Source organism: Callionymus lyra, chromosome 5 (assembly GCF_982586985.1).
Source record: "Callionymus lyra chromosome 5, fCalLyr1.hap1.1, whole genome shotgun sequence".
NCBI classification, from domain to species: domain Eukaryota; kingdom Metazoa; phylum Chordata; class Actinopteri; order Syngnathiformes; family Callionymidae; genus Callionymus; species Callionymus lyra.
The window spans coordinates 8,420,176-8,435,419 of NC_141822.1; the positions used below are offsets into that span (position 1 = coordinate 8,420,176).

Consider the following 15,244-nt stretch of genomic DNA (forward strand, 5'->3'; position numbering starts at 1 on the left):
TTTAAACTTAAAATGACTAATTGAAGTTAGTCTTAAACATGTAATAAGAGAAAGAATCTTGGAAAAAAAAAACTAAAACTACTTCATCAAACTTTCAGTCAATCATGCGACTCTCGGACGATCATGTGATGATGAAGAACCAATCAACTCTTTTGCTTCTGTCTGATGACACAATTTTACCAACATTTTTATATTAAATTTAAAACACTACGAATTAAAAAATATTGAATTCAGGACATTTATTTTTTACATTTTTGGAATTAGAATAACAAACTCTATGCGTAATAACATACGTTTTGACAAAATTCAAGTTTTTTAATTAAATCACTAATTTAATTTAATTAATAAATTTAAACGTATTGAAACTAAATAGAAATACTATATTTATGTGAAATAATTTAAAAAAAATGAGAAGAACAGGTTTGACTCTGTTGTTTGACATTTGGATTTTGAGACTTTCTTCACTGCCAGGCTGAGGATTTTTGGGAGGAAATCCGAGTCAATCCTGTCTCTCTCCGATGCAGCGTTTGGCCCCGGAGAACCAGTCAAACCCGACCCAACACCGTCTTCTATCCTCGCGTTGACGTCCGTGAAGACGTAAAGCCGTCCGAGCATCAACAAGGTGAGCTCATGGGAAGTCCCTGGTTCTCCCTCCGTCGCCCCGAAACACATTTTCTCAAGCAGCTCTGGCACTTTCTCTCCTTTTTTTTTTTTTTTTGTTGCTTTTCAGAGGCTTCTAATCCTGGCGGGCCCCTGGCCTGACGTCACAGAGACCCCCCCCTCCCCCTTCCACTTTCATTTCCTCCTCTTTTCCTCTCTGACGTCCAAACTTTTGATTAAAAGCAAACGTCTGCCGAGATGAAGAGCACGAGTGAATATACTCTTTTGTTTCTCTCGACCTTCTCTTCCACTAAAAAAAAAAAAAAAAATCATTTCTTCGTCTGTGGCGACCATGTGACCAGGAAGCGTGGCTCCAGTTCCCCCTTTCTTTAGGCCGAGAGGAAGTCTCGCACCGGAGGGGCCGGCCCTCGCGCTGTGACGTCCCCCGGTTTAAAAATAACTGGAATATTTAAGGCTGCTGAGGAATCCCAGGGCAGGCAGAGGCTGGACAGCCTGCCGCCCGGCAGGAGCTCCTGCCCCGTCTCCGCTTCCTCCGCCACGCCGATGACCTCACTTCCTGTTTCGTCGGTGGGTTCTGCACGAGGGCCCCTTCGCCGGCGACGACATGGCACGACGGCTTGAAATGTCACATCTGTTGGCAATAAAACAACAAACAAGCGCTCGTCGTCCAAACAGTTGAGCGAAGTGCCGACAGTAGGATCTGGTTTTGGTTCTTCAAGGTAGATTCTGCCTTGAAGGTGTTTGATCTGAACTGGCACGACTCAGCAAATATTAGCAGAAGAAGAAGGTCTAGACGACTTTGAACGTTAGCAGGACTTTTTGAAGGTTTTTATCTCATTAAGTTTTAGTCTTTAAACAGAAAACCTCTAGCTTGTTGTGTTTAAAATTAATTAATAAAAATGAAAGTTCATATCGATATTACGACCTAAGACTAGTTTTTCAACGACAAGAGAGACTTTTTAAAGTCATTAAAAAGTACATCCGTGGAATATTGAATTTATTGTTTCAAATGATGAAACTTTTACATTTTTTATTCAAATGTTGTTAATGTTTGATACAAACTGAATATGTTTTGCATATTTTAATGCAGTAGTTTCTATATTAAAAGGTTACAGACATTATTATTATGTATTTAATTAAAAATATATAGAATATTTTCAAAAATAAACTTACATATAGAGTTTAATATTCTCATTCCAGTTATTCTAAAAGAAACGTTCCGAAATCTACGTGTTTTAATTCGTAGCCGCTTTAATTCAATATAAAATGGTAAATTAGTGCCAAACGAATACCAATCACTTCTTGACGTAGAAGTAAAGTAGCTCAGTATTGTCAACCATTTAATATAGTTTTGGGGCTGAAATACTTCCCTAAAACTGTCATTGAATGAATAAAATTGATTTAAAAAAGGTTGTTTTTGGTGAAAGAGGAAAATCAATCAGGAAAGATGATTTGAATTAAATTAAATCATTCAAAATATGAAATTCAATGCTAGTTTTGACACTGATATACTTCCATACACATCCTTGTGTCCTCTTGGGTCCCAAACGAATTCTTAAATAACACAAGAGTACACAAACATTTTCTAAAAATATGTTTTTTTAATTTCTGTTCTGAAATTATTGTTGTGAAATTACGGCATTAAAATACAGACGTATTTTGTTTGTGCGTCCTATAATGTGATGGTCCTACATCTGTGTCTCATCTCAAGCGTCTTCACTTCCTGCTTCTAGTACGGAAGGTGGTTGTCATAGCAACAACGTGAACCTCCAGGGTTACACACCAGTCCACGAAACTCGTTGTTCAAGTCGCACCTTCGGGCCATCAAAGATCTGACAGTTCTTCACTTTCAAAGACAGGAGAATCTTTGTTTTCCAGGATTTCCCTCCAACCCTGAGGGCGATCTTGATGGTGTCCTCTGGGCCCCGCCCCCAGATCACTATATCATCCTCAAACATCATCGGACATCGCGGTAGAAGACGAGTCGATTCGCGCCTGGATTCCATCGATCTATCACTGACTACAGCACATGTTACCAGAGCCTTAACCTCGTACGTTCTTCTGAGCTACCCTCACGTACTTCTCTGAGTACATTCGTATATCAGTATCATTATTATATTGAAAGGTTGGTTTTAATATTTCAAACTTTTATTTTTTGTCAAAATGTCACTGTTTTTAGGTATTTAATTATTATTTTTTATTATTAATTAATTTGAAAAGTTTCTATATTGAGTTTTTTTTTTTTTTTAACTGAATTTAAAAAAATGAATAAAACAATTTTCTACCTATCATCGTGACACTTTTACGACAATTAATTAAAATATCAAACTTTATGTATAACTCTTTTTTTTTAATATTAATTTAATAAAATGTAACTATTGAAAACAAATTCTAACTTCAAATGCACAAATTATGGAATTTATTTGGTTTAAAACAACAAATTAAACCTTTTGTTTTACAAGAAATGTAATTGAATTATTAATAAAAGGGAAAGTTCATTGCTAATGCTAGTTTTGGCACTGATTTACTTCCATACACATCCTTGTACGGCATTAAAAAAATGTGTTTAACTTGTTTGGCTAAATGAACAAAAACGACAGAAAAAAGAAAAGCAGATTTTAATATTTCTAGTTTACTGAAGACTGAGTAACTATGAGTGAGGGAAATATTTGAGCTACTTTGATTTAAAACGCATGAGGAACGACACAAACTCAATGCTATCGACGACAACAAAGACTGTTAGCTAAACGCTAACCGCACTCCTACATCCGTTCCTCTTAACTTTTTTCAAAATGTTTGGAAAAGTATTAACCGCTCGAGCAGTTTATCTGCAGAGCCGCTGCTCAAATATTAACTTAATTCAAATCGACATAATACTTAGATTATTCTATTTACAGAAGTCGTTATTAGCTTCGTGGCTCATCAGGCGGTTTGAGAAGAAGCCTGGACCCACGTGAGATCCCTGCTCCGGGCAGCACCACAGAACGCCCACGTTTTATTGATAATAGCATCGCGGCGGTTTATCTTCTCGATGTAAAACGTGTTTGTCGACACAAAGCTGTACCTGGAAACACTTTTGTGAATTAAGTGTATCCTGAGGGTGTCATCGTCGACAAATAAACAACATCATATTTATTTAACACCTGAGCTGTGCCTCGAATCACATACTTGCGTACTTAAACTTAGTATTTTTAGTGCTTAAGTGCGTCTCAATTCTAAGTATGTGAAATGTAGTGCTCCATCCAAACACTAAATTGTCACTAAAACGCCCACAAAACTAAGTATGGATCGATGGAAACGTTCGACCCTAAACGGCTCCATCTTAGAGACCTTGTAAACTGAAGTTACGTCATATATATATATATATATATCTATATCTATATAACTCTCTCTCTATATATATGCATATACTTCAGTGTTGATACCGCCGTAAATTTCTCGCCAATATTTAGTTTCTCATATTTCTTGATCCAAACCAAACGTGCTGCCAGCAGGTGGCGATAGTGTTCCTACAGCTGGTTGAAATCATCGTTAAATAGTAGTAGAAGAAGAAGCTGTCGCGTCATTTCCTGTTAGTGCGTAGCAGCAGAGTTTGATTTGAGACATACTATCTGTCGAGAATTTGTTACTAGTTAGTACGTACACTATCCTGATGCATACTAACTTCTGGTGCACTAAGAGAAGTATGTGATTTGAGACATACTATCTGTCATACTAGTTAGCATGTACACTATCCTGATGCATACTAACTTCTGGTGCACTAAGAGAAGTATGTGATTTGAGACATACTATCTGTCGTACTAGTTAGTATGTACACTTTCCTGATACGTACTAACCACCAGTGCACTAAGAGAAGTATGTGATTTGAGACATACTATCTGTCGTACTAGTTAGTATGTACACTATCCTGATGCATACTAACCACCAGTGCACTAAGAGAAGTATGTGATTTGAGACATACTATCTGTCGTACTAGTTAGTATGTACACTATCCTGATGCATACTAACCTCCAGTGCACTAAGAGAAGTATGTGATTTGAGACACAGCTCTGGATTTCTCACAGATCATCATCCATTATGTCTTCCTGTGTCGTGATTCGACTATTTTGTCCTGGAGGTTTACATTTGGCCAAAGAGAATCCGTTTCACTTCCTCGTCCCTGCAGGCTTGAGTTTCTCTTAACTGAGACCAAAATCTTCTTTTAAAAACATTGAAGAAAACTCGGAATCCTCAGAATTCAATGATTCGACAAAAGTGATGGATAGCTGTGACTTGTTGGCTGGGCGGCAAAGCATTATGGGAGCTGTTTAGGTCAGTGAGAGGGTTGTTGAGAGGGATGGAAAATCATATGCAATGGAGACTTTGCAAGTTTAAATCAATATTGTTTATTTAAACATCTACATAAATTAAGAATTATAATTTCATTTTTTTTAATGATTAAACGTAATTTTGAATAATTTTAAACGTATGGTTATAGGCAGTTTTTTTGTTTGTTTTTTAAACAAGATTCCAAACAATCCATGATAACTTTCACCACCGACTTCACTTCGTAAAACACTCAACGCTTTTCTTTTCTTTACTGTTCATCAACTTTTCCCTTTTTTTTTCATCAAATACAAACTGCTATAAAACACCTTTTTGAACGACAAACCCGTATTCTTCCCCAACCTTGATGATGACGTACATTTGATCTTTTTATTGCTCTTTGAAACTGATTGAATTTGATTTCAATATTAATAAAAAATAAAACTCTAGTTTTTATCCATAGTCCATAATAAAGATTCATATTTAAATACAATTAATGTAAAATTAAGAATTGAGTCAGATGAATTTTAATGAATGAGTGTTGAAATAGTGACATTCTTAAGCTCCACCCACTAAAAACACTTTTTTTTTTCTGGAGATTAAATCTTGTTGACAATAACCACACCCACTCTGCTGTGATTGGTCAAACATCAGGGTTTGTCACCGAGCGTCATCAATCACAGAAGTCTCCAACTCCTAGGGACTCGTGGTATAAACAAAGCGGGGCGTGATTACAGCTGGCTGGAAGTGATAGTGACAGGAGTGACGCCATTATTACGTCATAGTTGACTCTCGTAACCTCTCGTTCACCCAGATTTCAGAGCAACTTTATAAAGTAATGACTTGAAAACATGGTCGTGATGAGGGACTTACTGCGTCTTGGAGAGGAAGAACATTTACTACTTGTCAGAAGAGTTTGAGATAAGTTGACCTTTACATACAACTAAAAAACAAGAGAGAAAATCTAAACATTACAGTAAATTTTCAAAGGTTTTTCCATTGTTGTTTGTCATTAAGTTGATAGTGTGGCCTTTGAAAGATTCACAAAATAGATATTTATCTGCTATACAACTGTTTATTATGACCCAATTTTCCACTTTTTTAAAATGATTTTCTTCTATTGTTTTCATGATTATTCCTCAGCGATAAGTTAAAAACAAAAGCATGTATCTGTCCATTCACAAACTCCTCAGAGTGTGTTTTCGTGTCACCAGAAGACATGAACTTGTTTGACTGCGAGTATTAATAATCGCTTCCGTCCGTGACTCTCCGAGAGTCTGTGACTGTATTGTCGCTGACAGTGGTGTCGTCTTCTCGCTCTTTATCTCCAACCCTGTATCATTATTGCCATCACGGTTGTCCCAGTCTTTGTCTCCGGGATTCTTTACACCACTATTCTCTTCCCGGGTAAAGAATATGGATTCGATGACGGCCCCGCTATTGTTGCCGGAGGAAGCAGGTTTTTTTTTTTAAAGATTCTGGAGATGAGAAAAGTTTCTCTCCCTCCGTCAGGACCAGTCAAGCGAGTCGAGAGATTAGGTCGAGATCCAACAGACGGCAGCGTGTCCTGGTGCGGTGACGGCACCACTGTTGACTCGACTAACGGACAAGATCCTGATGCAGCAGGATCAGAGCTTTGTTTGCTCTCACACTCAAGTCAATGTGGCTCATTATGGAGGATCGAGAGTTTTGTGTGAGCAAACACCGGGCGCTCCATAAAACTTCCCGATCCCGGGAACCATTTGTCCTGGTTTCTCAGGGACGGATACCTCGAGGCGGGTCTCATCAGTTGAACTCTGAACTCTTTGACAATTCCATTTTGACTATTAGCTGTCGATAAATACAAAAACTGATTCAATATTCATTTTACAGATTCATTTTTTTAATTTATTGAATATTTTTATTTTTTGAAACAATCTTGTTTCATTGGCTTTGATATGGACTTATAGACCTTTAGAGGTTTAAAGATATGACAGTTGGGGTTGGGGCTAGGGCTGGGCTAGGATTAGGATTAGGATTAGGATTAGGGTTAGGGGTAGGGTTAGGGTTAGTCATTGAATTCTCTTCTCTGAATCCACTGCATCAATACTAACATTATCCCCATAACCCTAACCTTAACCTTGACCTTAGAATTAACCTTAACCTTAACTATAACCCTTAACCTAACCCTAACCTTAACCCTAACCTTAACCCTAACCCTAACCTTAAACCTAAACCTAACCCTTACCCTAACCCTAACCCTAACCCTAACCCTAACCCTAACCCTAACCCTAACCCTAAACCTTACCCTAACCCTAACACTAACCCTAACCCTAACCCTAACCCTAACCCTAACCCTAACCCTAACCCTAAACCTAACTCTAACCTAACCCTAACCCTCCTACATTTAAAATGTTTTTAATTTAAAATTTAAAAGTTAAACCCTCAGGAGTCTTGTTACGTGGCCCGTGGTATGGTTCGCTTAAAACAAAAGTAGGCTACTGTTGACGTTGAGATTGTGACCTATAAAGATAACAGTTTTTTTTCAGATAAGATAAGGAATGAACATATAGGAAATAAATTTGTTAGGAGCGTTTGATAAGTTAATTAAGAGAGACCGAGATCACGAGAATCAACAGACAATCTCGCACACGGACTCACACTTTGAAATAAAAGAATAGTGATGTGTTGATGAAGCTTCATGAAACAGTGTCATGTTGTTTAGAGGTCAGTAGGTCGCGCCATCAGTTTAAAAATGATGTGATGTCAGTTGTTCTAAACAAAGGAAAATAGTTCAGAAACGCCAACTAGTGGCCTCTGACAATAATGACACTGCTTCATGAAGCTTCATCAGACCATCACTATAAAAGACAGTTTGCTAAATATACTTTTTTAAGCCTGAAACTTGAATTATAAAAATATATATATTGGTCCCTTGTGTGAGTTTGAACTGCCGTTTTTTAACAAGTCATAAGTTCTGTGGTTGAATTTAATGAGTTACTCGAGGCTAAATAAGAGAGTAAAAAGCTTTTTAACCAGCAATAAATTCATGTTTTCATTTAAATAGAACCAGGAGGTGGCGATGCTAATGCTAACTCTTACCTGTGTGACTTAAAAGACATTAGTGCGTTTATCAAAGCCTTTATTCAAAGTATTTTAAAGCATTTAAGATCAATTATCGACTGAATGTTACATTCATTTGTTTCCAAATGAAGCTTAAAGATGTGTTTTTAACCTCATCTCTGCTAAGGTTTGGAATCATTAACTCGTGTCACGCAAACTTTCTTTTAATGACATTTAAATGCGGCGGCGCTTTGAACAAAGACTTTGACAATTCCGTTTAAATTGTTGCTGAACTGGTATAATTGCTCACCTTCTAAAGTACACCTTAGATTACCTTATGCTTTTTATCACGTTTCCTCTAATGTACGTCAAATAAAGGCGTGTGTCACGTTCATGAATGAAGTGGTTTTTTGTATGTGTCATAGTTTATTACGACATATGTAGGAGTAGATATTTGAAAAATCGCTCTCACAGATCCTCGTATGATTGAAAATAAAGTATTTTTTTTTTTCTTCTGCTGGGATTTTCCATTAAGTAACTCATTCACCTACTTAAACATCCTTGTCACACCTTTTTGTTACATTTTTTTATGAATGATGGGATATTTGACACTATAACCATCAATAATTATGTATTTAATTCAATGCATTTAATTCTAATTTCTAATTCCAATTATTCTAATAATTCTAATAATTCTAATTTTGAATTTATTTGAATACATAATAATTGCATTTTTTTTTTAATTCAATTGTTAATTTCCACTTGAATGTATGAGTCACATTTTTTTTTTTTATAAATTATTCATTTATTTTTAATTTATCTATTCATATTTATTTCATTCATTTTATTGTACGATTTTATTTGTATTTTTATTTTATTTTATTAGTATGACAATATTATAAACATAAGTATTTAACCTCTCACCTGTAAATGAACATTTATTTTATTTAATGTATTTAATTATGAATTCATTGAATTTCATTAATTATTTTCAAATGCACTTTAATGTACGAGTCACATAGTTTATTTTACACAACTCGTTTTATTTACTCAAATATTTGAATTCATATTTATTTCATTTATTCCATTCCTTTTATTTATCTATCTATTTTTTCTAGTATGAACTCTTTAGTGAGTTTTAAATATTGTACACAGTAGTATTTAAAATCACAACTATACACAATTATTGATTAAATTAAACGTATTTAATTATTCATTTCCATTCGCACACTAATTCAATATAACGTTGTTTTAAAAATGTTTACAAACGAGTTTTTCTTCTGTCAAACTAAGAAATGACTTTGGTAACCGAAAGTATGAATAAAGTATTGATTAAAAATAACTTTATTATTTAAAAGCTTTTAGTTTATTCGATGCTTAATAAATCTAAAACTAATGTCCTCGAACTATGTCTCTTCTAACTTCAGTCTCACCCCCTTGTTTTATATCGTTGTTTATTTCGTGTTGCGTTCAGGGCCCGTCAAAGGTAGAGCTTCGCGGGGGCTTCAGGGTCGCCAGACTTTTTTTTTTTTTTCCTCTCCTGAAGAAGATGCTCCTCGTCTCTCCAAGAAATAACAGCAGAAGAAAAAAAAAACCCAACGCAGCCGTTGCTAAGGGTGGAAAAAACACCCCCTAATGTTTTCCTGGTCGTCCCGGGCAACGGGGGCGGGGCCTCCGGTGTGTGTGTTTTAAAGAAACTCACGCGCCGGAGCTCAGAACAGACTGTGGCCGGTCTCTGGTGGAGGGATTCCCCGCGCGCGCTCCTCTCTCCCTCGGTGTCTTCTCGCGCGGTCACGAAAGGTGTGTCACGGATCCCCCCCCACACGCACACCCCCGCCCCTCCCTCACCCACTCGCCACTCGGGATTGGGATCGGACTTCTTTTCGAGATTTTTTTTTATTTCTTATTTTAATTTTCGCGTTCCAATGCCTGTGAGATGGCGCTAGGAGGAACTCTCTTGCCCTCCATCTCCACCTTCTCCAGCGGCCCCGCGGCTTCGACCCTAGTGAGTAGACCTGCCGCTCGTTCGTGACGCATGCGCGATGGACGCTGTCAGTTAAGAAGGTGTCAGCGCAGGTGTTTGAATCTCACATCTTCTCCTCCTCCTCCTCCTCACCCTCTCCCAGAGATGGAAGGAGGAGTCGTCCCATCCTAGGAGACCGCCAGCGGGCCCCGGCGAGGACTCCCCCGACGCCAGTCCCAGCATGTCCAAGAAGGACCCCGAGCCGGACCTGGACTTGGACTACGACTTCATCCTGTCCAACTCTCTGCTGCAGCAGCAGCAGCAGCAGCAGCAGCAGAAGCAGGAGGAGGAGAACATGTCCTGCACCTCCTCCTCCGCCCGGGGTCCCTCACCCGGGTCCTTCTCCTCCTCGTACCCTCTTCCCTCTCCTCAGGACTCGGCCAGCGAGCTCCTCTACACCATCCCGGACATCAGCGACGTGTCCCCCTCCGGGGGGTTCGTGGCGGAGCTCATGAGGCCCGAGCTGGACCCGGCCTACCTGCACCCCACCAGCCTGCAGGGCAAGTTCGTGGTCAAGACCACCATGGACTTGGGTGAGTACGGCAAGGCCACGGTGCCGGAGCCCCTGCGGGCCTCGCCGCCCTTCACCTGCCCGAGGATCAAGCAGGAGAACCACCACGGCGCCTGCACCATCTCCACGCCCCTGGACCCCCACCTGGGCAGGGGGGCCCAGCAGAGACCCGTCCACCTGGACCTGCACGGGTTCCAGGGCGGCGGGAGCAGGTCCATGTCGGGCAGGTTGTCGTCGTCGTCGTCCCTCTCCCCGGACCACCCTCTGAGCCGGGAGCACCAGATCCTGGGTCACCCCCACTCCCACGTCCCCCTCCCCCCGCACGGATACCACCACAGCTCGCCGCAGGGATTCACGTCCTACCCACAGAACTCAGCCATGCAGTACCAAGGTGAGCAAAAACTTTATTTAAACTCAAGCCGAGACAAACGCTGGTTATTTCTAACTTTTAAGACACTTTGGATTTAGTTTAGTAACTTTTTAAAATGATGTTTTGGTTGTTTATTTGTTCCCAAACAATGCTAACGTTCATGCTAGCTACAACCTTTCTTCAATAAACGTATAGATTTAACTTTTTAAAAATGTAAATAAACTGTTTACATTCAGTCTTTTCACTCTGACAACTGAAAATAAAAAGGTGTTTTGAGCTAAAAACCTTAAGTTTAATAGTTTTGTTTCCTTGTTTTATAGGAAACTTATAGTAAAGCATGAGTCAGCAATAAAAGCGTTTTTTCATAGATTACTCTCGGTTGTTGTTCGGATATAAACCACAAAAAACAAAAACATTTTGTTGTCGATCTTTGTGAGACTTTAATTCACTTCTCATTTCATTCGTCGATGTTTACGAAACTTTAACGGACGACATGTGACTTTGTGGATGTAAATTGTTGTTTATTTTGACTTGTTTTGTTTATTTTGATTATTTTTAATCCGGAGAACATACATTCTTCTGGAGCCAACTTTATTGACAAATGAAGTTTGAACAAAAACACCTGCAGTCAAAACGTAATGTCAGTTACATCACCCCCCCCCCCCCCAACAATTGAATTCCCTCAGGGGCCACATTTTATAAAGTGGCTTTCATGAACAAAACAAGTAAAGAAGAAAATAGAAAAGTGTAAAATATAGTATAAAGTATTATTTTATATTCTCAAATAATGGGGTTTATATTCTCATTAAATGTGTGTAAAAGTTTAAGAACTTTTTGCCATATATATATATACAGTATATATATATATATATATATATACTGTATATATATATATACATATATATATATATATTTTCTGTTAATTCTTCTTAAACTTTTTATACGAAGATCTTCTACTAGATACTGATTCTCTGGAAAATATTCGATATCACAAAAAAACGAGTAATCATTGTTTAAAATAAAACGAATAAATAAATATAACAAACAAACAAACAAAACATTTTTATTAACAATAAAAACACAAAATTAACGTCTGTTATAATAATGAACAGAACAACGGGTTAAATATTTAAAGTAAAAATGTCTAAAATAAAAACAAACAAAAATGTCTGTCATGTCTGAAATTGTGCAAAAATATAAACAATCCATATATTTGTAGTAGTATTTGATATTGATACTTTTTAGAGTTTGTATACTTTTGACAACAATAAACACTCACATAAAAAGTATGACAAAAATACATGTCGTCATATTTAAAGACTAGTCATGAATAATAGAAAATAAATACAAAATTAAAACCGGTTGTTTTCGACCTGACCTTCGACCTCACGACCTCACCATCGTTTCTTTCAGATTCTCTGATGGTCTCCGTGGGCGACGGCGTGACGGAGGAACCCAAGCCCAAGCGAGGCCGGCGCTCCTGGCCCAGGAAGCGAGTGGCGACGCACACCTGCGACTACGTGGGCTGCGGCAAGACGTACACCAAGAGCTCGCACCTCAAGGCCCACCACCGCACGCACACAGGTACGTTTTTCCATCCGTCCCAGGTCCGACCCGGGGCCTCCTCCTACTAACCGCCGCCGTGTCTCCGCAGGCGAGAAGCCGTACCACTGCGACTGGGAGGGCTGCGGCTGGAAGTTCGCCAGGTCGGACGAGCTGACGCGACACTACCGCAAGCACACGGGACACCGACCCTTCCAGTGCCAGAAGTGCGACCGGGCGTTCTCCAGGTCGGACCACCTGGCCCTGCACATGAAGAGACACCTATGAACCCGCGACTCTCTCTCGACACGCTGTGGTCGTTCACGGCAACGCAAGAAAAAAGGAAAAAAGGAAAAAAAAAAAAAAAAGGAAGGAGGGTCGAGGACGGACCCTTGAGGAACGCTCGGTGGTTGTAAAACTTTTATGAAACTGGAATTTGTCTTATTTATGTGACAAGACTTGGAGGACCAGGTGCCAAAGACTTTGAACTGGAAACGTACTCCTGCCATGGAAACCAAACATCTCTCTAGAGGCCTTTCTTTTTCACCAGCAACACGCCATCAACACGCCATCAACACGCCATTTACACGCCTCGTGTCGGTCTCCGGGAGGATCTCAACACGCCTTGCCTGAAGTTGTGGGAAAACTTGACTCTCGCTTCGGTCGCCGACGGTTCAAAACCTGAACGTGCGGTTTTCATCCGGCTGTCAATCAAATCCAAAAACATTCGCTCGTCACGTGACTCGTTGAGGCAGAATTTTGTTTTTCTAAAATTTAAAGAGCCAAGAAAGTTTTTTTAAAAAAAGGTTATTGGTAGAAAATTAAAATCGGAAACTTTTATTGTTGTTATGACATATTATTAAAAAGGTTTATAAAGATAAATAAAAAAAAAGGTTTTAGTTGATTATATAAATATATTTTTTTAATTAGTGGACGCTGAGAGAAGAATGAAAAATAAATTATTTAATGCATTTTAACTTTAAAAGAAAATCGGATGTTACTAATAAAATGTGTTTCAGAAACACGCACGTGTCTCTACTGACACCTAACGCTCAATCCGGGTATTGCAGGAATCAAATAAAAAGCCAACCATTTAATTTATCGGATTAAGATGAAAAAAACATTTCTATTTGTTGCGTTTCTATGAATTCAAACTGATATAAAGTGATGATAGTTCTTCTGCTAGTTGAAGTAAATTAGGAAACAGATTATTTTCGTCAATATCTGGGTTTTAAGCGAGTAAAAATGAAACTAAATTAATCTTAAATTCTCAAAAAGAAAAAAAAGAAGCAGATTAATTTTAATTAATTATTAAAACAGTTTCTTGAATCTTCATTTTTGTGATTTTTCTCTGATAAATATATAGACTTTTTTACCGATAATTACTTCTACATATTGAAATTAAAAGATTAGTTTTGATCCGATGTTTAAAAACTAACCTAAAAACTCCCAACAAATGGCCTTTATTTATTATTAAATGGTAATTTTTGACATGTCGACAACACGAGTGGATGTTATAAAGATTGTAAAACAAAAAGGCACTTTATAATCAAAATAAATATAAGTTAATTCATCAAACAATCTTAATTAATTATGAATTGTTTTGAATTGTTTTATTTTAATACTTGTCCCGCAGAATAATCGTCAGATGTGATTATGTTCGTTTAAAAATCATCGAAAAATACTTTATTTAATTCATAAAAATCACGAGTTTCAACTAAAGTGGAAGAAAAGAATCAGAAGTTATTCTTTAATCGCGTGCGTTCGATCAGATCAGTTGCTTACGTCACAATCACACATTTCGCCTGCGATGACGTCACAGGCGCAGACGGTGCTCCCAACATTCCCGACCAGGTGTTTTTTTTGTGTGTTTTTTTTACGTGGTACCAAAGATGGAGTTTAAATCCAACTGGAAACATCCTGGAAACAAAAGTGCCAACTTGTTGTGTTTCTCTCTCACACGCGTTTCAGGTTCTGGCGATCGTCGCGCGCATGCGCACTGTCTGTTAGTGCAATAATTTATACGAGACTATTTTTCTATGGGACTCTGAACAAAAGCTTTTTTTTTTTTTTTAAATAGCCAAAATATGTAATATAATCTTGACTTTTGTACATTTGTAAATACAAATGTTTTGTTATTGTTTTGTATTGTACAGTTCAATATGGAAAATGTATTATTAAACAACGGGTTTTATACTCTTTTTTTCTGCCTTTGATGCCTTTGAACTACAAGAGACTTTTGTTCAAATCCACCGCTCCACACAAACGCACAACAAACGTTCACAACTTAAACACAACAACTTACAAAAACGTACAACAACGAGTAGCATGTAGCAGCCGCTAGCTAAATCTGACACACTGTGTGATGCTAACTGTTAGCAACCAACATATTTCAAAGATTTGCTAAACCCGCCGAAATGTTTCATCCCAATTGTTACGATAGCATGGTGGCTAACAGTTAGCATAACAAGCTAGGATATGTAACCAAAAAAGAATGAAAGAAAAGTTGTGGTCACACAATGCTTACATTAGAAAGGGCAAAAGTAAATCATGAAAACATTTGTAGTATAATATAGCTAGCATATCATACTAGCATAGCTACCATCGTCGGCCTCATTAGGACGGGGATGACGGGCCGTAGCGGGGACTTGTCCAGGACTTTGTTGACTGGTGCCTGGAAAACCACCTTCAGATCAACTCCAGCAAAACTAAGGAGTTGATTGTGGATTTCCGGCGGTGTCCCTCCATCTCCCCCTCACCACTGAACATCCAGGGACAGGACATTGAGATTGTCACGACTTACAAGTTCCTGGGTGTTCACCTCAACAAC

General features: G+C 38.3%; 1 protein-coding gene across 1 annotated transcript; it reads left to right on the forward strand.

The window, feature by feature from the left end:
- Positions 1–9,716: 9,716 nt before the first annotated feature.
- klf4 (Kruppel like factor 4) lies at positions 9,717–14,630 on the forward strand. Its single transcript, XM_087790710.1, has 4 exons — positions 9,717–9,973; positions 10,095–10,893; positions 12,286–12,456; positions 12,527–14,630. Exons 1-4 carry the CDS (start codon positions 9,905–9,907, stop codon positions 12,700–12,702), a joined length of 1,215 nt encoding a protein of 404 aa, XP_087646836.1. The 5' UTR covers positions 9,717–9,904; the 3' UTR covers positions 12,703–14,630.
- The last annotated feature ends 614 nt before the right edge of the window (positions 14,631–15,244 follow it).

Bases quoted from the DNA above. Each gene is read 5' to 3' on its own strand.
- klf4 (XM_087790710.1), top strand. From the start codon at position 9,905: ATGGCGCTAGGAGGAACTCTCTTGCCCTCCATCTCCACCTTCTCCAGC. The intron at 9,974-10,094 runs GTGAGTAGACCT...ACCCTCTCCCAG, and splicing joins GCCCCGCGGCTTCGACCCTA to AGATGGAAGGAGGAGTCGTC. The intron at 12,457-12,526 runs GTACGTTTTTCC...GTGTCTCCGCAG, and splicing joins CCACCACCGCACGCACACAG to GCGAGAAGCCGTACCACTGC.